Source organism: Camelus dromedarius, chromosome 35 (genome assembly GCF_036321535.1).
Source record: "Camelus dromedarius isolate mCamDro1 chromosome 35, mCamDro1.pat, whole genome shotgun sequence".
Classification (NCBI taxonomy): Eukaryota; Metazoa; Chordata; class Mammalia; order Artiodactyla; family Camelidae; genus Camelus; species Camelus dromedarius.
The window spans coordinates 303,998-328,460 of record NC_087470.1 but is presented as its reverse complement, the minus strand read 5'-3'; the positions used below and the strand labels follow the sequence as shown (position 1 = coordinate 328,460).

At 43.1% G+C, this 24,463-nt stretch overlaps 1 protein-coding gene across 3 annotated transcripts in view; it reads right to left on the bottom strand.

Moving 5' to 3' along the window:
* Positions 1–24,463, bottom strand: part of LOC135319937 (ephrin type-A receptor 8-like) — a 44,092-nt gene that overhangs the window by 14,543 nt on the left and 5,086 nt on the right. The window contains exons 3-4 of one of the 3 annotated variants that reach the window (XR_010379012.1): positions 21,458–21,600; positions 17,988–20,003 (exon numbers count right to left, since the gene is read on the bottom strand). Coding sequence is in view for 2 of the 3 variants with exons in the window: in XM_064482270.1 (XP_064338340.1) it covers positions 17,988–18,086; positions 21,458–21,622 (264 nt within the window). In the remaining variant the exon portion in view is untranslated. Of the gene's footprint in view, positions 1–17,987; positions 20,004–21,457; positions 22,059–24,463 lie in introns of those variants that run through there. The other 2 variants (XM_064482271.1, XM_064482270.1) reach the window with 2 other exon arrangements.

Below are 24,463 nucleotides of genomic sequence, written 5' to 3'. Positions count from 1 at the left end.
AGGGCCAGAATTTGAGGTCTGTGGTGCTTAGATCTGCCACGATCTGAACTCTACAGCTCCAAATCATGGCCATCCATTTTTTATCCTTTTCATACAAATTAATACCTAAAAAAATATTTTCAACAAATTAAGCATGAACATGGTACTTAAAATGGACACTTACAGGAAGTAACTGTTTGGTGGTTGTGGTTGTTTTTCAGGCAGCTCCTTGACTGACAGTCATTTCAAGCAACCTAACTCTGGTCTGGCTGGACTCTGACTGGGGTGTGTCTTTGCAGCTGACCTTGGATCCTCACCTGCAGCCAGACCCCTCTCGGCTAGGACTCCACTCCAGCTTCAGGCCAGCTTAGTGCCAGCGGTTCTCAAAGTGCTGTGTCTACAGCATCACCTGGCAACTTGTTAGAAAATGTGGATTTTTGACCCCCGCCTATACCTACTGGACCAGAAACTCCGTAGGGAGAGACCCATGACATGGGTTTTAACATGCCTGAGGGTGATTCTGATGCACGGCCCCATTTTGAGAACCACAGCCCTCGAGGCTGTCAGAGGAGGGCCATTTAGCCAGTTCCTGCCACTGCCCTCCCAGACAGCTGCTAAATTATTCTCTACAAGTTTCAGCTCCTTGCCAGGTCCTCTTCCCTACCTTCCTTGACAAATCGAGGAAGAGAGGAAAAAAATACTTCAGCAGCATTAAATGCCTCAACTATTATATATAAAATCAGAAGGGAAGAATTTTCAATTTTTGAAAATGAAACATCCAACCTGTCAGTAGGTATTTAAAGCACTTGCTGTTGGCATGTGCAGCGCAGATCTGCACACAATTGCCTTTTTTTTTTTTTTTTCCTAGCAGCATTTTGAAGTCACAAACTGTCTTAGGGGAGAGAAAAGGAAAGCAGAGCTGTTAGTTAGTAATTCAAGCTTCCACCAGCAAATAAACTCTGAAAGACTAAATTTAAACTTGGTTTTAAAGTACGATTTCCAGACTAGCCTATGCAACATTGGTCATGGCTAATTCAGAGATAGTGAGACCATGGCCGGCGCTCCACCACCTCCTGACCCTGCATCCAGGACAGACATTACTAATTGATCACAACCCTGTTTCTCCTTCTCAGCAGAGTTCCCCCGGGACCCATTACCAGGCTACCAGAGTTGGCAGATGAGACGGAATCTAAAAAATAGCCATGGTGTCCACAATCCCTAATCCCTAGATGGTAAGAGCCAATGAGCTTTCTCTTTTCTCACAGCTTTTTGTGGTCATTAGTCAACCATATACCTAGATAGTGCTGATTATTTCCTTCATGTAAGCAAGCACAGATGATTTAAAATGTTAAATATCTTGGCCCTCATTACTGCCCTTCTGCAGACAATGACTGATCAAGCCAGAACAGGGGGACCCGGCTGGAGGACAGGGCAAGTGTGCTCTGGGAAGATCGTGCCCTCCCCAGGGAATGTGGGACACCTTTGTGGTACCATCACATGGGCACCTAAAGTCTAGGAGGAAGTATCATTCCCGGCCAAGAGGCTTGGGGTGTCCAAACTGCTAGACAGAGCTCTCTGCCAGGAGCAGCGTCCCTGTGCACATGGCTGCTCTTTTCCCGAACAGTAATGAAAACGGCAGGTAGTGTGACAGTCACACTCATCAGACTAAGATCAACTGTCTCCAGGTCTCATTTCTTGCTCTAGCATTAGCTCACCTGGCAGCAGGGCAAGCTGTCCTCTGAATCCTTACATACACAGTTTACACACCCACACACACAAACTCCCAGGGCTACCCAAGCTATTTTGAGGATTTAATGAAACGTTGCTTGTAAAGTATGTACACGGTGAGGGTTCAGTCCATGCCAGCTATATTCATTATAATCATTGATGACATCTATTTGATTTACTGCTCTAGAAACCCTTCCTGCTGTGACTCTGCTCCAGTCTGAGGTGACCCTCATGCTATCCGTCCTCACTCTGAATGAGCCCAGGAGAGTCAGGCTGGCAGGTGACTTTCTACCAAGTCATCCCCAAGAAACCCCTCCTCTTCTTCTGAGACACAAGTGGTGGGCCTCACTGGCCCCCTTCCCTCCGTATCCAGCACAGATTCCCTCTCCCCAACTCTCCTTACTCAGCCCTCTCACCACAGGCCTCCTCTCCCGTGGAAATGCTGAATCGGCAGCTGCTGGAGTCAGGGGAGGATGTGTTTACAAGTTAAAATAAAGCTGGCTTCTCTCCCCTTGGATGACACCTTCTGGTGACATCCCTACCTATATTTTTGTGCATTTGTCACACTCAGGCCTGCTATGTACGGTTATATTGGTGCACACTGCACAACCCAGGAATGCTATTCATGCCATAAAGCCCAGTTATAAAGGGCAGCCCTGGTTTATGCTCTGAGCATGTCTACAGATCAAATCAATCAGAATTAACCCATGGATCAGAACTCCACAGGGGACTCCTATTAGATTCATGGTTACAAAGAGCTGACATTCTCCACAGGCACCAGGCCAGATGGCCTGCCACCCTCTCTCAGGAGACTTCAGTAATTACCATCACCTGCAGGGAGAAGAGGAAGGACCAGCCTTCCTCCTACCACCAGGCTGCTTTCAGCACACTCACCATCTCTCTCTAGTCTCGCATGTGAAATTACCTCACACATTCAGCCATGTCTCCCCATCAACTCCAGTCACCAGGCCCCCAGCCTCTCCATTTGCCATGTCTGGATACATTCTGACTTAGGTCAGTTGGCTTGCTGCAGTGCAGCCTTCCTGACCACCCTAGGTCCCAGCACTGGCCATTGCAAACCTTCTCCTCATTTCCAAGCCCCACAACTGGTCTGCATGCCTCTGAGTTCTTACCCACCCTTCCCCATGGTCCCTTCCAGTCCAGTCTAAACACAGCATCTGCCTCGTTCTCCCCACCTCATTCCCACCACTCACCCTGCTCAGAAGCCGCCTGTTCAGCACTTCTACAGGATCAAATCCAAACTGCAGCCCCCAGATCTCTAAGCCTCAGCCTGATTCTCCAGGTTTAATCCTTGATACTTACCCTCAGGAAACTCCTCCCCAGCAGCCTCCTCTTACCCTTGTTCTCAGGATGTGCTGCACAGAGTACCAGTCCATCCAAAGCCTCCACATCCCCTGGGGCCCCCCAGGACCCCCGCTTCCCTGGGTCCTCTCTGGCCATCAAGCCTTTGCTTCTCCCACCTCCAGGGCTACACGTTCTCCATCCCCTCCCCTACTCTTAGCTCCATCCCCTCCCCTACTCTTGCGGAGCGGGACTGCACCTATGTCACACCATGGCCTGTCGGGCTGGGATGGTTAGGCACTGACTGTGTTTCCCAGCACCCACCAGAGTCACAGGCATGGAATCAGTGTTTCATGAATGAGGATCTTGAATTCTGAACTTGATCCCTTCTGCCACAGACACAGCCCACTCCTCTGGGTCTATGCTCAGCAGGAGCAGGCCAGTTTCTCTGCAACCTCTTTGAAGTTACCTTGCACATTTTGGAAGGCTGGGGTGTCCTGATAAGCATTCAACCACCAGCTCTCCAGAAAACAAACAAATACCCCTGATTTGTAACATTTGCCGAGTTCCAGGGTGTAAAACTCCTGAAAAACTCCACCCATGGCTGATGTCAAACTACCAAGATGATGTCACTGAACACGGGGCTGGAAACAGAGGCACAGAGTTGGCTCTGGTGAGACAGAGCAAGCTGGCTGCAGCGCACACTGCTGGAAGGGGATGTTCATCTCCCTCCTTAAGTAATTTAATTTCCTCTTCCATCTTACCCTCTCATGAGTTTCACAAAAAGTGACTTTTTCTCCTAGTTTTCACACTTGAACGCTCAGGCAGAGGGGATCTCCTTGGTGAAGACTTCCTGATCCCCTGACTCACTCCCAGAACACGAAGCTGGCCACTGCTCTGTGTTGGCCCCGAGTTTTGTACATACACGCCTGCGTTGTGAGCTGTGCGAATCAGTGAGCACGCGCCTGGTCTGTTTCTCACTAAGACTGTCAGGCCTCAGAGCGGGGAGAGGCTGTCTGTTCGCCTCTGGGACTCCACATCCGGCATGCAAAAAGTATTCGGTAAGAGTGTGCTGAGGGATGGAGGGAAGGAATAGAGTGAAAGAAGGAGAACTGACTTCCAGTTCTTGACTTCTCATGTTGTGTTACTATTTTGCAAGCCAGATTCTGCCCCCTGCACTCAATCTGCCAGGTGGTGAAGGGAAATATTGCCAATTACACTGCACACCTTTCACCTTAGAAAGTTCTTTTTCTTTAACTTGACCTTCACACCAGCTCTTTCAACATAAAGTGAAGTCAGTCTCAGAGAGGCAGGGTGGGAGCCGAGCAGGAGTGGTGACAGGAGGAAAATGACTGGAGAGGGAAGGCAAGTGGAGGCCAGCCAGGAGTGTCTCCCATTGAAACTGCATCAAGTGACACGGAGTGAATTAACATCCACAGGGATCAGCTCTGCGATTTCTGAAACGTGAGCAGAGGGGTGTCTGGTAGGGGATGGTCAGCAGCAGCCGGGCAGAAGTCTTTAGTACAAGCTGCTGGGCATCTTATAAACGGCTAAATGGATCATCCCTGCCCAGGACCGGGTGCGCCATGGCGAGGACCGCACCTGCTCTGAGCAGAATGCACAGCACGGCAGCATCAGCAAAGGCGACACAGAGATGGAGGATGAAGGATGGAGCGGGGCCATGACTGTCCTTTTACAGGCGGCCAGCAGTGGGTGAGCTCACGGCAAGCAGCAATTCCCCAGCCCGGTCATAAAGTGAGAAGGCTCTTTCCTTCTCCCCCGACAAAGGCGGGAAGGGGGCTGACGTGTGCTCTCTGGGATGAAATGCAGTCCTGAACACGCTGCTCTAAGCACATGACGTAAATAACAACACTAAAACCACTAGCACCCCTGCCACGTGACATAACAATGAGTAACGCGGAGGAACAGGGTGCGAGACTGAAAAACCTCCTCCCCAACATGCTTTCAACTTCATTGGAGAAAGCTGAGCCCCTACAAGTAATCTGATTTATCTGCTATCCAGCCTTCCAAGGCATGACCCTTAGGGATGTTAGCATTTCAGGGCGAAGGGAAAATTACCTGCACAGAAGGGGAAGTCGTGGCTCAGGAACACATGTAATGAAAGTCAGTGGGAAATCTGTGCAGACTCCTGTGGACCAGGTTACAGTCAGCCGGCTGGGACTCGGGAGGGGCTGGCAGGAAGAGAGGTGCGTCCCCTCAGGGAGAGTCCCGGTACCCACCATGTGATGCTGTGGGGCTGGAACTCTTTAAGAGGGAAACCAGAGCATGAAAACAGTGGATTCATGGGGCAAGCTTTCAAATGTGACTTCCAATTTCACAGATGGCTTTTTGACCCCTCAGTGCATGACGAGAGGCAGTGAATGGAAGGATGGTGACTTTCCTCATAAAGATAACGTATGGACTGGCTGTCTGTAAGGCTTGGACTCAACGTACTTTATGGAGTGAAAATATTACTGGAGGGCCCACGGCCTTCCAAACGTTGACGTGAACAAAGCACTTCCAGGCACAGGAGCTGCAAAGGCGGCCACAGCATGCGAATGAAGAGAGCTTGAACAACGGCTCATCAGACTGGAAGAAGAAAAGACAAAAGACTGTTGTAGAAGGAAGCAAAAGTAGAAGAGAGGACGCAAAGCAAACTTATCTTTTAAGAAGATTCAGAAAAGACAGCAGCGGGGGCAGCAAAGAGATTCCTTCCAAAGGAACGAGACCTGGGGATGTTTTACTCAGTTATGTGAACGAGGCTGGATCCAGGACCCAACTGACTCAACCACTGACCCATTAAAGGAAGATGAAAATTCTAGCTCAGTCTTAAGATAAAACTTCCTGAGAGCATCTCAGGCAGTTAGTTCTCTGCTAGGCTGGATTTCTATTCCAATGTAGTAAGACGGATGGGAGCACGTTTCTTGGGAGTGACTTTGTCTTGTGTTACCATCTGTATCATAGATCTTTTGTAGGAAATATGGCTACGGGTGGGCTTTCATCTGGAAACAGTGGTCCTTTTTCAGTTTATCATGGTCTGTCTCCAGATCCATGCACACTGCAGAAGGAGAACTGAAAGTGTGGGAAGGAATCTCAGCCCAAAGCTATGGAACTATCAGTGTCAGTCAATGGGATACTGGATTGGACTTCTAAAAACTTGCATTTATTTCAAAATATTCTCAATTGATTGCCCTATGTCTCTCTCCTTATCTGCATTTAGTGGTCCATTTCCAGAGCTATTTCTGAGTCTTTTAAAACTAGAGCTGCCTTCTTCGCATCAACAAATAAGCTTGGACACCATGGACAAGATCCCCAAGTGATCCCTAGACACACACCACAGGGGGTTTAGACACATCTTCTGGGGAGAAAGAAAGATGGCAGTGGACACCTAGAGCGCTGAGAAAAGGATGTCTGGACACCCGAACAGAAACGGGGTGAGGGGGTGGAGAGCCATAGCTGCTCTGATGACCTCTTCAATTTTCACACAGGAGACATCAGTCTCCTTGTCAAACTCTTGGACAGCTTCATTGGGATCCTTGTAAGTGAGGGAGTCAAGGTAGATCTTCATCCCTGGGGACCCTTATTGGAGGAGATAAGCAGGGTTAACATCCCAAGAGGACACAGTGGTCACTAAGCGCTGGCTGATGTCCCAGGAGGAAGGGTATGGCTCGGGGGGAGGTTTCTTCTGCACACCCGGCTGCCTCACTTTTCCTTGCTGGACTGCCCCACCTGCCTTCCCTCTGGGCCACACTAGCCTGGTTCTCTGTCCTCTACTTCTCCTCTGTATCTCCTTCTGTGTTTGAGCTCTTGATGAAATGTGGAGCAGATTACTTATAAGTGACAGATCAAGACCAGTTCCCACACCAGGCACTCACAGAAGTAAAGAAGCTAGTTGATGCATTGACAGAAAAGTGGTGGTAAAATGTTAGGGTAGTATCAGTATTTATCCACTTGACAACTTCCCTGAGCGGAGGCCACAGTTAAGGTTATAACCGATGGCTGTGTCCAGGGCTAGAAGAGGGATGAGAATGGATTAAAAAAAAAAAAGAAAAAAGAAAGAAACTGCTATTAGAAAAACCTCAAGATAGGAGTGCCAAGCCAGGATACCAGAAGAGAAAATGTGGAAGAGCTTAGAAAACAGAGAGAAAACAGTAAAGTCTATGAGGAAAAAAAGTGAGGTGAGATGAAAGAAAAAGGGTAATTGAGCCCCCGTGCCTTCAAACACACTGAAGTGTGAAAAGTGAACAAAATGGTGAATGAGAAATGCATAAAGGGATATGGACTTTGTCACTGATGTTTGCAGCAGCAAGTTAAATAGGTCTGCATGGGGACAAAATAGAGAATTGTCATTGCCAGAAAAAACACATTCAAAAAGCAGAGAAGCGGGGACATAAGAAGGAAATGGAACCTAAGAAATAAATGGATTCATCGCGAGGTCATTTTTCACCACGTTGGATGTGTCATCAGGCAAGTATGGAGATTGTTTGACTGGCGGTGGTGTGGTGGGAGGTGGGCTTCAAAAGCTAAGCAGCACAGCCTGGCATCGCATCCTTGGGGAGAGGAGCCGCTGCCCTGCCCGCAGCTGCCGTCTGGCCTGTGGAAGAGGCAGGTCAGCGGGGACGGTGGGCCTGAGACAGCACGAGCGATGCGCCTGCGGCCGGGGACCAAGGCCGAGGCGGGATCTGCGGTTCCCTGAGCTCCGCCCTCCCAGCGCACACGTCCCACCGCGGCTCCTCAGTGTCTCCCAGCCCTGAGCACGTGGTCTAGTTGTGACATCTTTCATCCCCAAAACTTCTGGTGACATTACAGGTCCCCCAAATTCATGTTGCCCTAGTCACCAATTCCTTCCAGGATACAATCAGAGGGAGAAGGAAGACGCAGTAAAGAAATAAAGTGGGTGTGTTTTTAAAGCCAGCGAAAGCCAATGCCCTGCCCAGAGGAGCTGCTTTTTCCTCAAAGCTGGGTTAGCCCCAGTCATGAAATAGAATCACTCGTGGTGTACACGGCAGCCTGCTTTAGGGTGGCCTGCATCATCCTAGAACGCTCTTTGGAAACTTGGGGTTGACAACATAGGCTTTGGAATCTGCTGATTGAAATTTGGACAAAGCACATGCTCAACTTTACAACAGACATAGGGAACATAAGTCCGTTATGGAACTTACAAGATCCCTTATGTGATCTTACAAGAATCCTCAGAAAAATGAAAGCTTGTGAAGATTTATTAATGCAAACAATGTGCTTCTAACTAGGATCAGTGTAGATGCTAAATAGTCATTTGGGAGTTGAGTGTGTTTCAATGAAAAAGCTATAATTCATAGCAGTTTAAAAATAAATTCTATAGTGATTGAAAACTCTACCAAGTCCCATAGAATTCTAGCACTGGATTTCTTACAGTGGAATTAAAACAATCAAATATATTTAATCCACAAATGCAAACAAACAATACTATTCTGATAAAAAGATAAAACAAAAGACTCTTTAAAATGAAAAAAACAAAATAATTCAAAAATTAAATAAATCTATTATATAGCACCTACTTATAAAGCAAGAAGTGCAAGCACCAATTTTCAAGTTGTGGTCATCATTTGTGCATTTTCCTCACTCAGTGTGGCTGTCCCAGGCTACCTGATCCCTATTACAGAAGATTTTCATCAAGTTTCCTGGCCACTTGTTGATTCATGCCCAGATATAAAAAAGAAAACTTCATTATTAAACTTTATTGTTAAAAGAACCAAAGGAAAATTAGCACGGAAAAGATGGTACTACCAAGGTAAACACATAGTCTGTCTGTTTACTCAGAAAGTGACGTGCATGTGAAAACCAAAGTCTGAGTCACGGCATCACCCCCTTGTTAATTATGTCACACAAGCAAGTCTCAAAAGCTTCAGCCTCAGTCTTCTCCTCTGTAAAGTGGCTATCTTATTAATATGTATGTCATAAAGTTGCTTTGGAGGGCCAAGTACTACAATGTCTGTAGTCCCCTTTTTAACCCTCAGATACCTCTTTACATAGGTAGAAAGTCTTGATTGCTGGAATGTGTCTTTGAGCTACAAAACTGTCATATGTAAGAGAAAAAAGGCATTTTGTAAACAAAGGCAAAGTATTATCATCACTCTCCTAATCAAAATTGCTCTAAATAAACATAATTCAGATGTTAAATGTGTATCTCTCCAGGCAAATGACATGATCTTAAGTGTATAAAATCATAAAAATTCCACACACAAAAAATACTGTTAAGAAGTAAAAAAAAAAAAAAAAAAATCAATAAAATTTTACAATACAAAACCAACTGACAACAATCAGTTGCATATCTATAAACAACAAACAGTATGAAAAGGAAATTAAGAAAGCAATCCCACTTATAAAAACACTAAAAAGAATGAAGTATTTAGGAATAAACTTAACTAATGAGGCAGAAGACATGTATACTGAAAACTACAAAACATTCCTGAAAGAATTTAAAGAAAGACACAAAGTAATGTGCTCATGGATTGGAAAACTTGGTACTGGTCAAATGTTACCCATACTACCCAAAGCAATCTACAGATCCAGTGCAACCCCTATCAAATTCCCAGTGGCATTTTTTGCAGAGCGGGGCGGTGGGGGGGCGACTCTTATAATTCATATGGAACCACAAACCCTAAATAGCCAAAACAATCTTGAGAAAAGAGAACAAAACTGGAAGCCTCATACTTCTTGACTTCATATTACACACTTACAGTAATCAAGAGTATGGTGCTGGCATAAGATAGACCTGTAGACCAAAGGGACAGGATAAAGGCCCCAGAATAAACCCACACCTAAATGGTACAATGGGACCTTCAACAAGGCGGCCAAGATGACACAGTGGGGAAAGGACAGTCTCTTCAATAAATGGTGTTGGGGAAACTAGATGTACTCTTACAAAAGAATAAGATTAGACTCATCTTTCACTATACACAGAAATCAACTCAAAGTAGATTAAAGACTTAAAAATAAGAAGCAAAATTGCAAAATCCCTAGAAGAAAAAACATAGGTGAAAAGCTTCATAACTGTAGTCTCGGCAATGAGTTCCTGGATATGACATCAAAAGCACAGGGAACAAGAGCAAAAATAGACAGGGGGGACACCTACTTCTAAAGCTTCTGTGCAGCAACGGGAATCATCAACCGAGTGAAAAGCAGCCTTCAGAATAGAAGAAAACATTTGCAAATCATACAACTCATAAGGGGCTAGTGTCCACAATATATAAGGAATTCCCACAACTCAACAGAAAACAAAAGCAAAAAATAAAACAAACAAAAACCCCAAATAACCAAATTTTAGAATGGGCAAGGGACTTGAATAGACATTTCTTCAAAGAAGATATACAAATGGCCAGCAGTAAATGCTCAACATCGCTAATTATCAGGGAAATGCAAATCAAAATCACAATGAGATTTCACTTCATACCTGTTAGGATGGCCAATATCAAACAAACAAACAATCCAAAACACAGGAAGGAACAAGGGCTGGTGAGGATATGGAGAAACTGGAACCATTTGGCAATATTGGTAGGAATGTAGAATGGTGCAGTCATTGTGGAAAACAGTGTGGAGTTTCTTCAGAAATTAAATATTATTACCAAATGATCCAGTAATTTCACTTCTGAGTATTGTTCCAAAAGAAGTGAAAACAGAATCTTAAAGAAACAATGTATAGTCATATTCACTGAAGCATTATTCAGAACAGCCAAGAGACAGAACAACCTAAGTGTCCATTATTGGGTAAATGAATAAAGAAAACGTGGCATATACATACAATGGAGTATCATTCAGCCTTAAAACAGAAAGAAATCTATCACAGGCTACAACACAAATGAACCTGGAGGGCACTATTCTAAGTGAAATACGCCAGTCACACACACAAGGCCAAAACAACATGACTCCACTTATATAAGGTGTCTAAAGTAGTCGAACTTATAGAAGAAAGTAAAGCAGTGGTTGCCAGGGACTGGGAGGAGGGGAGTGAGGAGCCGCTGCCCAATACTTAGAAACTTTGTTTTAGTCATGCAAGATGAAAAGCTTCTTAAAAATCTTCTGTACAACGATGTACATAGAGTTAACAGTACTGTACTGTGCACTCACAATTTTATTAATAAGATAGATCATGTTATGTGTTTCACCAAAATTTAAAAATAATTACTAATAAAAGAGTTAAACTTCTAAATACTTTATCATATGATTCATCTCACTTTTGCACGGATAATTCTCATGTATCTTTCTTCTTACAAGAAAGAAAGTTGTTTGAATTGTATAAATGCTACTTGGATTGTGTATGGCTGAGCAATTATTACAAATTCCTGTGTTTTTAATGGTATGGCTAAATTTGCAGCTGACTGTATTTCCACCTACAAATATTTTCCCCAGCAAATGTCTACAACATTCAGCAAAGGTCAAAGGTTTAGAATCCTTTATCCATATTCTGTAAGAACACATTTATAATTTTACTAACTCTAAAGAAAACATACAAAAACTTGTACTAAATAAATCTCTTCCCAAAGAATCTCAATAAACTCTATAAAGTAGGGGTAAAATAAAACTGAATTTCATCAACTTAGCACTACCTAGTTAACTTTTTCTTACTTGATGGCTTTTTTTTTTTTTTTTGCAGGGGGAGATAATTAGGTTTATTTATTTATTTGATTTTTCAGTGGAGATACTGGGGGTTGAACCCAGTACCTCAGGCACCACTTGAGCTACATCCTCCTCCCGCTCTCTTAAACTTTTATACATAGTAAATAAAATATAGGTTTAAAGCGATTTCAAGGGAAGGGATGTTAAAAGGAATCCTAAGTCATCTGAGCCATAAAGGTGAGATTAATTACTGAAATATTTTAAAATATATTCCAATAGTAACTGCCTGGCCAAGTCTGAATCATCCTTTACGCTGAAGCACGAACACCAGCCCCAAGGAGCCTCCCTCATCCAGGGTGCAGGTCACGTCAGGTCCCCGCTCAGAACTGCTTCAGCGTCCTTTACTGAAGAGACTTCCTTCCTTGCTAAGTGACACCGCCTGTGTGATCCCGCAGGTGACTGCTATTTGTGTGTATGAGCTGTGCTTCCTTCTCTGTGGCCACAGTACCTGGTGCAGGGCCTTTCGCACATTAAAGCAATTATTTCATTCAGACAGCAACTACCTATCAAGCATCCAATTTATATCCAGTTCAGAAAACCATGAGGAAAAAGCCCAACTCCAGTCCTAAAGAACCTTATACTCTAACGTGGGAAATGGTGAATGACTTGATGATTATAGGAGTCAGACACAAAGGCCAGAATCGAGCACAGTATTTACCACCATGGGAGTCCTGGGAGACCAGGGAGTTTTTAAGTAAGAGGTTACGTAAGGGCCAAATCCTGAATAGGAGTTAGGATTTTGCCAAGAGTCAGTTACGAGTGCTCTGGCTGGAGGAAGAGGCAGAAGGCAAGCACGTGGTGATGTCAGGGGCTGAAAGAAGTAGGGGTGAGAAACTGGCTGTCAGGGGGATACCCAGAGAAGAGGCTGAGGGAAGAGATGGGGGAGGGGGGTGGGGAATCTTGAAGGAGACGTTGAAAAGGAAATTAACCTTTATCCTAAAATAAGCAGAGTTAAGATTTCCATATTGAAAAGTCACTTGACTAGCAATGTGACCAGAGAACTAGAGGGATGTCAGACTGGACATTAACTGCGTGCTGCCCACAAGCACGGAGCCCCCAGGCCATCTGGACAGAAGGTTTATGATGCCCATTCCCAATCACCTCACCGCCAGCCAGTCAGGAGAACGTCCATGAGCTGATCACACACCCACAACCCCCTGCCTTCACCTCGTCTTTGACAGCCTTCAGGGAGTTCGGGGTTTTTAAGCACTCGCTTCCGTGGACTTCTTGCTCAGGGCCTACAACAAACGCTGCAATTTTCTTCACCACAACCTGGTGTTGGTAGATTGGCTTTATTGTGCGCCGGCAAGTGCATGCAAGTTTGGTTTGGTAACACGGCTATACCTTGGAGAACAATGGGAAGGAAAATAAGAGTAAAAGCGGAGGACTAGCGAGCTAGCTAACGTGGAAACCCCACACTAGGGAGTCTGACCAAAAGCAGGGTAGTGAAGATGGGACCCACACACAGAAGGGGAACCCACTGCATCTGATCCTGGTTGAACTATGTGGGAGGATGATGGGGAAGAAAGTGGCACTAAGGGGGATTTCTAGGCGTCTGGCTCATATGTTCAATGCATCAGGGTCCAGAGAGCCAGTGCATGAGCTGAGGGGAGATAAGGTTAAGGAATTAAGCTAGAATCAGACCACGAGGAGAGAATCACGTCATATTGAACAAAATGGAGAATTTGAAGAAGAGCGACACGATCAGATCTGTGATTTACAAAGTCCGCTCTGCCCTAGGAATAATAATTGGTTGCCTAAAGCTTAGAAAGAGAGGTCATAGGCCACTGAATTGGGTTAGGGGTGAAAAGGGGGGTAAAGTGAAGAGCAAACTTGGCTGACATCAAAATCATCTGGAAGCTCTTGAAAACCCCAGTGATCATACTGTGCTGCAGACCAAGTACATCACAACTGGGCCTGAGACTGGGCACCAGGTAATTCCAACGTGCAGCCCTAGCTTAAGGCATCATCTCTTCTAATGCAGCCATGGGTAACGGGAAGTCACGGCCACTGCACTTCTCATGCTCTGGTCCCCACTGCTGAATCATTCATGGCTGTGAGATAAGGGCGCTGGTGGTCTTGGCCTGACATCATCGGGTGTGTATTTCATCTAACCCTCTAGTTATGATCCCACGTGTGTCAACACACCTTTTGAAGATCACACAGCTTGACCACAGGGAAAGAAAGAATTTACCATGTTGACTTGAATATTTAAGGATTCCATGACAGTTACGTTTCTGGTGGGAACAAGGTTGATTAATAAGTGAGGATTTCCATTTCCTCCCCATCCTTAATTCATCAAGAGATGCTTGCTTTCAGCAGTCTTATTTTTAGGCTCTTTATGTTACAAAACCTGAAAAATGATATTGGAGTATAGAAAGGGGGGGGAAAGTAACTCTACAGTGGAGAAATCTGGCAAACACTATCTCAACCAGGTGATCTAGGTCAATATCAACTTTAATAAGACATATTGATTGCATGGGTTCTTAATATGATGTAATAAAAATGATACATTTTCTCTGCAGTCTTTTCCACAAAAACCCGTAACTCTATTCTAATCAAAAGAAAAACATGAGCAAAACCCCAATTGAGGGATATCCTACAAAATATATGAACTTGTCAAAACTCAAAATCATCATAAAAAAAAAAAAGGAAAGTCTGAGAAATTGTCACAGTCTAGAAGACACAACCTAAGATGACATGATGATTAAATGCAATGTAGTATGCTGAATGGGACCCTAAAACAATAAAAGGGGGCTAAGGAAAAATTGAAGAAATCTGGATAGAGTCTTTAGTTAATAAAAATAATGAGGAATCACTATTAGTTCATTAGTTGTGACAGGTATCCTAAGGTATTAATAGTAAGGGAAACTGAGAATGGGTATATGGGAAATCTCTGTATTATCTTTGCAAAAACTTCTCTGTAAATCCAAACTATTCTAAAATAAAAAAGTTTATTTAAAAATAATATTGGAATTAACTCAAATTGGATAACAGATCTAAATGTAAAGTGCAAATTATAAACTCCGAGCGAGCACAGCAGAAAATCTAGGTGACTCTGGGTATGGTGCCAACTTTTTAGATGCAACACCAAAGCGACTGATGAAAGAAATAGCTGATAAGCTGGGCTTCATTAAAATTAAACACTTCCATGCTGTGAAAGATATTGCCAGGAGAATGAGAAGATGAATCGCAGACTGTGGGAAAATATTTGCAAGATGTGTCTAATAAAAGGCTGTTACTCAAAGTACACAAAGAACACTTAGGAATTTTAAAAAATGATTAAAAAATGAAAAAAGTCTTAGTCTATTCCAGCTGCTATACCAAAATAGCACACACTGGGTGGCTTAAAAACAACAGAAATTTGTTTCTCACAGTTCTGGAGATTGGGAAGTACAAGAACACATCCCCAAGAGGCTTGGTGTCTAAGGATGGCCCACTTCCTAGTTCACAGACAGTATCTTTCCACTCTGTGTTCACACGGCAAGGAAGGGGCAAAGGATCTCTCTGGGACCCCTTTATAAGGGCACTGGTTCCATTCATGAGGGCTCTGCCTTCATGACCTCACCACCTCCCAAAGGTCTCACCTCCTAATATCATCACATTGGGTTTAGGACTTCAACACAGGAATTTTGGAGGGAACACAAACATTCAGTTCCCAGCAGACCTGAACCAACATATCACCAAAGAAGATATACAGACGGCAAATAAACATATGAAAATGCTCAACATAAGTCATTAGGGAATCGTAGATCAAAACAAGAATGATATACTTCTACACACCTATTAGATTGGCCAAAATTCAACATATTGACAACACCAAATGCTGGCGAGGATGTGGAATAACAGGAAATCCTGATCATTGCTGCTGGGAATGCAAAATGGTACAGCCACTGAGGAGGACAGTTTGGTGATTTCTTACCAAACTAAACTTACTCTTACCATATGATCCAGGAAATGTTCTCTTTGGTTTTCACATAAATAAATTGAAAATGAATGTACCTGGATGTTTATAGCAGTTTTACTCATATTGCCAAAGCTTAGAAGCAGTCAAGGTATCCTTCAGTAGGTGAATGGATAAACTGTGATACACCCAGAAAATGGAATATTACTCAGCACTAAAAACAAATGAGCTATCAAGCCATCAATAGACATGGAGGAAACTTAAATGTATATTACTAAGTGAAAGAAGCCATTATGAAGGGCTGCACACTGTATGATTCCAACTGTATGCTATCTGGAAAAGGCAAAACTTAAGAGACAGTAAAAAGATCAGTGGTTGCCAGAGGGTAAGGAAGAGGGAGGCATGAATAGGTGGACTATGGAAGATTTTCAGGGCAGTGAAACTACTCTAAATACTATAATGGTGAAGACACGTCAAACATTTGTCAAATGTACAATACCAAGAGTGAACTCTAAAGTAAACCAAGGACTTTGAACAATAATGATTTTTCAGCGTAGTTCATCTACTGTAACAAATATATCACACTGGTGGGGGATGCTGTTAATGGAGGAGGCTGTGCCATGCTTGTGTAGGGGCAGAGCACATATGAGAAATCTCAATATTTTCCAATCAATTTTGCTGTAAGTTCTCAAAAAAACAAAATCCCTTTAAAAATATTTAGTGTGGGAGAGTCTGCTGGAAAGAAGAAAGGAGGGAGACTAAAATAAAGATATGACTCTCTTAAGTGAAATATTTCTTGTCTCTAGGCTCAGTTCATCCAACTGCATTTGGCTCAACGAGGGCAATGAGAGTGTCAGTTTCACGTATACCTCCTTCTCCGGTGTCTGTCATTCTGTCGTAGCACCTAGAACATGTTTGACTCCCAGTAAGTATTAATTAAATGAATGAATAAATGAAATGTAACCATCCTATGGAATTCCCTAATTACCCTTGACAAGATTAAGTTATTCCATTTGTATTTCTCAGGTACATCTCTTTATTTCATGCTGTATTGTCAATTTCCTCCACTTGTCCCATATTACCCAGCTCACACCTAAATGATTACATAAACATACACGTGGATGCACACACACATACACAATTGCAAGCTCCTTGAAGACAGACTGAGCCTCATTTATGTCTTTCACCTGTCAACACTCAGCTTGGGCTTTGTATGTGGTGAACGTTTATATGTGCTTGTTGAATAGAGTTTACTTTGCCACGATCCATTCAGAAGTTCTTCTTTAGTTGTAATCATATAACAAATACAAAATTTTTAATTATTAAGTTGATACCCAATAAATGTACTCATTAATCTAATTAATGTCTAACGACATTTGGCAAGAAATTCTCTTCTGTGTTTGTACCTTCCACACCGCTGGGAGAAGATTCTGAAAGTGTCCAGTATGCTATTTGTAACAGCAGGGCCATTGTTTAGCGTTTATGTGTTCAGATACCCATTTGATTTGCCTGTGGAAATTTTCCCAATTCAGCAGCAGGTTAGGTGGAAACAGTACTGGGCCAGTGGGGATCTGGAAACTGGGTCCTTCTCTGGTCCTTGAATTTGGTGAATTACATGGCCAATGTTAATTCATTTCACTATCATGGCCTGAGAGACTTAATTTTTAAAAATAGACTAGATTATCTGTAAGAATCTTCTAGCGCCAATATTCACTGTCATTTAAAGCTCTTTGACAATCAAACTGGATCTCTAAATTACAGGCCAGTTTTCCAAATCATGCGTTTTTCTGGCCACAATATTGTGGACTTTATGCTGTTTTCCTTCACTCTCTACCAGTGGAAAGAACCTTAATCAACTTGCAGTTGTGAATGTTTAAAGCTCCCAATGCCTTCAAAAGTCTGGTAAACACAACACAGACTTTATATTCTGACTCTAAAGAGTGTCTCAGATGCTTTGGATTTTCATGATAAAGAAGATTTCCTCTTTTGTGGGTGAATACTGATTTAGACAGTATTTCTATACAAATGTAAAAATCCCACGATGAGATCAAAGGGAGCACAAGTGTTTTCATTTGATTTTCTTTTTCCTTACATAGCCAAAGACAGTGCTTTTGGAATCCAGAATTGATAAAAACTTTACCATGGTGGCTACTGGATAGAATACTTACAATATATTGTCACTCTCGTATTTTAGCCATTGTCCTTGACATTTCTCAAGTATGTATCCCAATCTTATCTTGCGCCATTGGGTTCTAGGATTTTATCTGAGACAGAAGTAACAAGGCAAAAATACATCTATTTCATGCACCCAATGCGGATTTAGGAAGAACAAAATTTGCACTTTTGAATTTTGAAATAATATTCCTTAATTGTATATAATCTATCTGCTTTAGGAAGAGGCATGATTTTGCCAACTTACCCTGGTCAGAAGTTCATTCATTTCTGTCACCAGCATATTCAGACTGCCTTCTGCCAACTGAATGAGCCTCTCTGTGACCCGCTGAGGCAAGAGCATATGCTGAAAAAGATTTCATTCCACATGCCTTTTAGTAAATGGTCTTGCAGCGATCATGGCATTGAACATTTAACAGAATGAATTTCTCCTTCACACACAAAGACCTTAGACTTCTCACATTCAAAGAAAAGAGAAACAAACTATTTCAACTGAGCATTACACACACAGCACTGTGCAGGATAATCTGGCAAATAATACAAACTGCTGTAATTTACTGAGACACTACTATGTGCCAGGTCTTTTTGTTTCGTTTTATTTTGTTTTCATTTTGTTCTTACAACAGTTCTATGAGGTAAATGTTACTTCATTTTGTACATAGGAAATTGTGGCTTAAAGAAACTTAAAAACTTACACAAGATCACATAGCCGGGAAGGGGAGAGACAAGATGAACTCTGATTCTTTAAGGCTCCTATTTCAGTCAACAGAGTTACAGTTTACAGGCTTCATACCTCTTTCTTAGCGGACAGGAGCCCTGACAGAGGGTCCTGGCTGGGCTCTAACTGGTGTGGCATCCGTGCTGTAAGGAGTGGGCCTGGCACCCACAGCAAGACCATTTTCTTCTCCTACTGAACATAACCCATCTCACAGATTAGGCACCATCACTCTGTGACAGTGACAAATGGAACAAAAAAATGAGACCACTCCACAATCTTGTCTAAACACAGACGAAATCCTGGTCTCTGTTCAGACCACAGAAGGATCCCAAATCCCACTTCCTCGCTAATGACTGGCCGCTGCCTCCTTCCAAATGTTGGGTTTAGTCCAAAAGTTGGGTTTATCCCTGTCCCTTCCCTCCTTCTAGATAAGCTTCACTAGCATACTCAGTTATAGAAGTGGTCCCACTTCCTGACAGCACCCAGTCCACCACAAACCCCTGCTTCCCTGAAACTTCCCCCCAATTCCCCAGCATAAAACCAATACTGTACGTTATTCCTACTGTCTGTTATGGAGACACCCCCAGTACCCCAGGGTGTGCAGGGTCCCTTTATATGACAAGTTCACAAACCCAACTTTGTTCTACCCCATGTGTGCTCCTGCTGGTCTCTGGCTGGAACCTGGGGAGCACTGACACAGTTGAAGAAACTGAACAAAGAGGGTGGATAACTTACTGAGGGATTTAGAGGATCAAAATGGGATCCCAAGTGTCCAGATAGTCAGTGAGTTATGGAAGAACACAAACACAGAATCAAGAAAGACTGAGATTTAAGGCAAATCAAGGTCATCTTGGCTAACACCTAGCCATCAGGAAATAGGTGACTGAACCCCTTGGCCTGGCTTGCGTCCACAGATTGGAACTCCTTTCAGAGGGCCCTTCAGTATTTCTTTCACAGCTGAAAGATTTTTTTTTAAATTTTTACATCCTACTGAAGTATTTGCTCCTCTAGATTAATTTTCTTTCCTTGTATTCCATCCATGTAGAAGGAAAATAACAGGCCAGCATTGCCTTTATTAGAACTCTTCACAATCCTGAATGCTGGGCCTGCAAACTAAACTCAGATTCCCCTGCCTGGCTTTCAAGGTTGTCCTTCATGTCACCGAGCCCCACTCAAGTCTCCAGCCTTCTCTTCCACTAGCAGACCTGACTTCTAATGCCTGCTGGATGGGCCGTGCTCATCTGCACCTCCGCCTCTGCTCACATGGCTCTCTCAGATTCAGTGGCCAGAGTATGAATGGACAGGCTGGGGGTCAAGGAGCCCTCACCCTGGTGGCCCGGGTCCTTCCCTCTCTGAGCTGCACAAAGGTAGTTTCACTCTCACAGCCCCTGAAGTTATGCTGCCTCCTTTCAAATCCCAGCTCTGCACCTAGTAACCACGTGAGGCTGTGTCTCACATGTAACTTCCCTGTGCCTCAGTGTCCTTACCTGACTACCTGAAGGAAACGCAGATAATACAGTACTCTTCTCCTGGTTCTCGGAGTTGCTGTAAAACATATGCGTAATTCATGTAAGGCTTTACTCGACTGCCTAACACAGAGGTGCTCACCAATAAATGTTAGTGATCCTTGCTGTCACTGAGACTGGTCTCCTCATCCAGTAAATAGGGCTAACAGGCCTTACTTTAAAGGCCACGGTCCGGATTAAAGAATAAACTCCCTAGAAGAGTGTCTGTCAGTGCCCAGTGAGTAACTCTTAGACTTCTTCCTCCAGTCCTCACCAACGATTCTCTATTAAAATTGTTTCTATCCTTTAAGTTCTAACACAAATTACACTTTCAGTCATGATGCATTCTCTGGTTACTCTGAATCTTACCTGTTTCTCCAATTCTAGTATTCTATTATACAAAAAAATTCATAAATTTTCATAAATCACATGATAATTATATATTTTTGCTAATTATTTATTGTTTATTTTTTTTAACCACATATGACTCTAAGCTATAGAGTTGTGCCTACATTTTAGGGGCCACAAAACCCCCAGGGAACCGAGTGCACTCCTGAGACATTCCAGAATCTCTCAATAAATATCTGATAATTGACCAATTGTGTATATGTAGTCACTTTTCATCTTTTTTTAAAAATCAGGCAAAACAACCCCAATTTCCTTGACATTTCCTCCTTTTCCCACTAACGACTGAAAGCTTTCACAACGTCTTAGAATAGTGTTTCTCCAAGTGGTTCTTGTTGAAGTACATTCAAAAGGCTACCTATTCTCTACTATGAAATTTTAACCTTGTGTTTTTATCTTGACAGTAAACTTAAATGCTAATGTAGGTGTTTCTGGAACCCAGGCTGGGCACCAGAGAGACGAACACAGCCTGGCCTCAGCACCTCCCCTCGCATGCCTGCTTGAGCATAAGGCACGTGAGTCATGTGGGTTTGTCGAGCGATGCCAGATGTCCTCTGAGGACCCCTCACAAAGGGCTCTCTAGTTCAGATGGTGGGAAGGCGGGAGAACTGACTTACCTCGTGTCACATGCTGATGAAAGAACCGGGGTGGAAGTGCTCGGTATCATATTCTTGTTGCAAGTAGCAATCGGCTTTCAGCAAAAATCATCTGCTATTTTATATTAATGTTTTCATTTGAATTTTATTTTATTTTTTTGGGCTTCTGTAAGGATTACTTTGTTTTTATTTTACAGAGCTAGTAAGTATAAGGAGTTCATATCTGATTTTATGTTTGTATGTATTTAAGAAACATAATAAAATTGATTTAGGCCAAATACTGGCCGTATATGAGCCTGTTCCCTTAATAGCAATCGGTAAATTATAGTTCTCAAGTTTGAAAACCACTGGCTTAGAAAGTCTCTGAATTTCCCTAGTGGCTGCCAGCCTTGACTTGGGACAATGGGAAGAGCATTTACCAGTTACGGCAACTACCCCCCGGGAAGCGCCTGTCATCTTTCCGCGGGCCCTTGCTGTTTCTGTTCCAACCTACCTTGAGTTCCTGAGTCAGACTTTCAAGACCATACAGAATGTTATGCGGAGCAGGCAGCCGGCCAGTGAGGCTGACGTTCATGGCCATCTGTTCCAGGCGAGCCAAGTCACTGAGAAGAAGGCCGGTGTGTTCATCTCCGCAAACTGGGAAAGGGAAACAAGGCATGTTTACTTATTCTAAGCATCCCAGGCAGATGTCCAAGATTTCAGCTATGAAATATTTTATGGCCCAAGTAGAATTCCGTGAAAGGTGATGTTTCTCATCTCCGATAATTAACACTTTAAAATGGATGACAGTTGAAAAAAGATGAAAAGAACAACAAAAGAGCAGACATGCCTGTCGCTTGGAACCTGAAATATGGAGGATGATACAAACTGAAGAGCCACGGAGAAGGAGCAGATGCATTTTGAGGGGAACGAGTGTATTGCCTAAGTATGAAGGAGAGGTCAGATGTGGAATATAACATTATAAATGCCCCAGAAATCCACACATGAACAATCTAGAGGAAATGTAACTGGGAATAAAATATGCTTCAGAATGTAAAAATGTATATAAGTGTTCCATTAGGTTGCACCGTGGAGTGTCTATAACAATTCAGTCTCCACACACTTCATTAATTACATATTCAAAATGGTACAACCCTTTAGCCACTAACAATGAATCAACAAGAAAAGAAAGTAAAGAAACACTCCCTTTTAAAATTGAATCTGAAACAATAAAATACTTAGGAGTAAATCTGACAAAGGAGGTGAAAGACTTATATGTGAAGAACTACAAAACTTTGATTAAGGAAACTGAAGGCTTAAAAAAAATGGAAAGGTACCCCGTGCTCTTGGATTGGAAGAAACAACATCATTAAAATGGCCATTCTGCCCCAGGCAATCTACAGATTTGATGCGACCCCTATCAAATTACCCGAGACATTTTTTTTTTACAACGATATTAAGGTTTATATGGAATCACAAAAGACTCAGAATTGCCAAAGCGATATTGAAGAAAAAGAATGAAACTGGAGGAATAACCATCCCAGACCAGACATTACAGAGCTACAGGCATCAAAACAGCATAGTATTGCCATAAAAAGAGACATGCGGATCAATGGAACAGAATAGTGAGCCCAGAAGCAAATCCACAGACCTATGGTCAATTAATCTTCAACAAAGGAGACAAGAATATACAACAGAGAAAGGACAGTCTCTTTAGCAAATGGTGTTGGGTAAACTGGATAGCAGCATATAAATCAGTAAGTTAGAACACTCCCTCACTCCATACACAAAAACAAACTCAAAATGGCTTAAAGATTTCAATATAAGACAGGACATGATAAATCTCCTAGAAGAAAATATAGGCAAAATATTCTGACAGAAATCTTAACAATGTTCTCCTAGGGCAGTCTACCCAGGAAATGGAAATACAAGCAAAAATAAACAAATGGGACATAATTAAACTCATAAGCATTTGCACAGCAAAGGATACCATAAGCAAAATGAAACAACAACTTACAGAATGGGAGAAAATATTTGTAAATGATTCAACTGACAAAGGCTTAATTTCCAGAATATATAAACAGCTCATACAACTTAATAACAAAAGAAAAAAGAAACAAACAACCCAGTCCAAAAATGGAAAGAGCATCTAAACAAGCAATTCTCCAATGAAGACATACAAATGGCCAACAGGCACATGAAAAAATGCTCAATATCACTAATTGTCAGAGAAATGAAAATCAAACTACAGTGAGGTGTCACCTCACACCAGTCAGAAAGGCCATCATTCAAAAGGTCATGGATGATAAGTGCTGGAGAGGGCATGGAGAAAACGGACCTTCTTACACTGCTGGTGGGAATGTAGTTTGGTGCAGCCATTATGGAAAACAGTATGGAAATTCCTCAAAAAATTAAAAATAGACTTACCCTATGATCCAGCAATTCCACGCCTGGGTATATATCCAAAGGGAACTCTAATGAGAAAAGATATCTGCACCTCAATGTTCACAGTACCACTAAATACAATAGCCAAGACGTGGAAGCAACCTAAATGTAGCCAACAGATGACTGGATAAAGAAGATGTGGTATATTTATACAATGGAATACTACTCTACCATAAAAAAGGATAAATTAATGCCATTTGCAGCAACATGGATGGACCTACAGATCATCATTCTAAGTTAAGTAAGCCAGAGAAAGAAAAAAAACTGTATGATATCACTCATATGTGCAATCTTAAAAAAAAAAAAAAAGACACTATGAACTCTTCTACAAAACAGAAACAGACTTGCAGACTTAGTAAACAATCTCACGGTTACCAGGGGAAGGGGGTTGGAAAAGATAAATCTGGGAGTTTGAGATTTACAAATGTTACTCACTACATATAAAAATAGATTTTTTTTTAAAAAGTCTCTTCTGTATAGCACAGAGACCTATGCTCAATATAATAATCTATAATGGAAAAGCTGCTACAGCCACTACCTAAAGAAATTAGAAGAAAGAGGAGTTAGTTATCCCGGGCCGGAGCCCAGTCCTGCTAAAGTCCTTGCCCACTGCTGACACTGCCCCCTGACCGCACTGCGCCCTCCTCCCAGGAGCAGGCTGACATGAAGACATGTGACTAGTGAACCTGGGGCAGCAGAGGCCGCCCCCAGGACAGGCCCCTGGGAGATGGGAGCAAGTCCACCTGCTCCCCCGGGGCAGCCACCCTTCCACCACCACCACAGCCACCCTCCCAGCTGCTGCTGCTGCTGCCTCCTAACAGCAGTGCACCCGCCTCCCAGGACCCAACTCACCTGGAAATAAGTGTTCCACGAACCTAGGGCAGCGGTGGGGAGTTGGTCTACTTGCCCCCATCTCCGCTGCATCATGGCCTGGGGGCAGCTCCTGCTGCTCCAGCTTTGATGCAGGCACCTCCCTGGGTCAGCCTGCTCCCGGGAGGTGGCCACAGTGTGGTCAGGGAGGCGGTGGCAGTGGGTTAGGGGGGCTGCCATGCAAGCCTTTAGATTTGCTTCAATC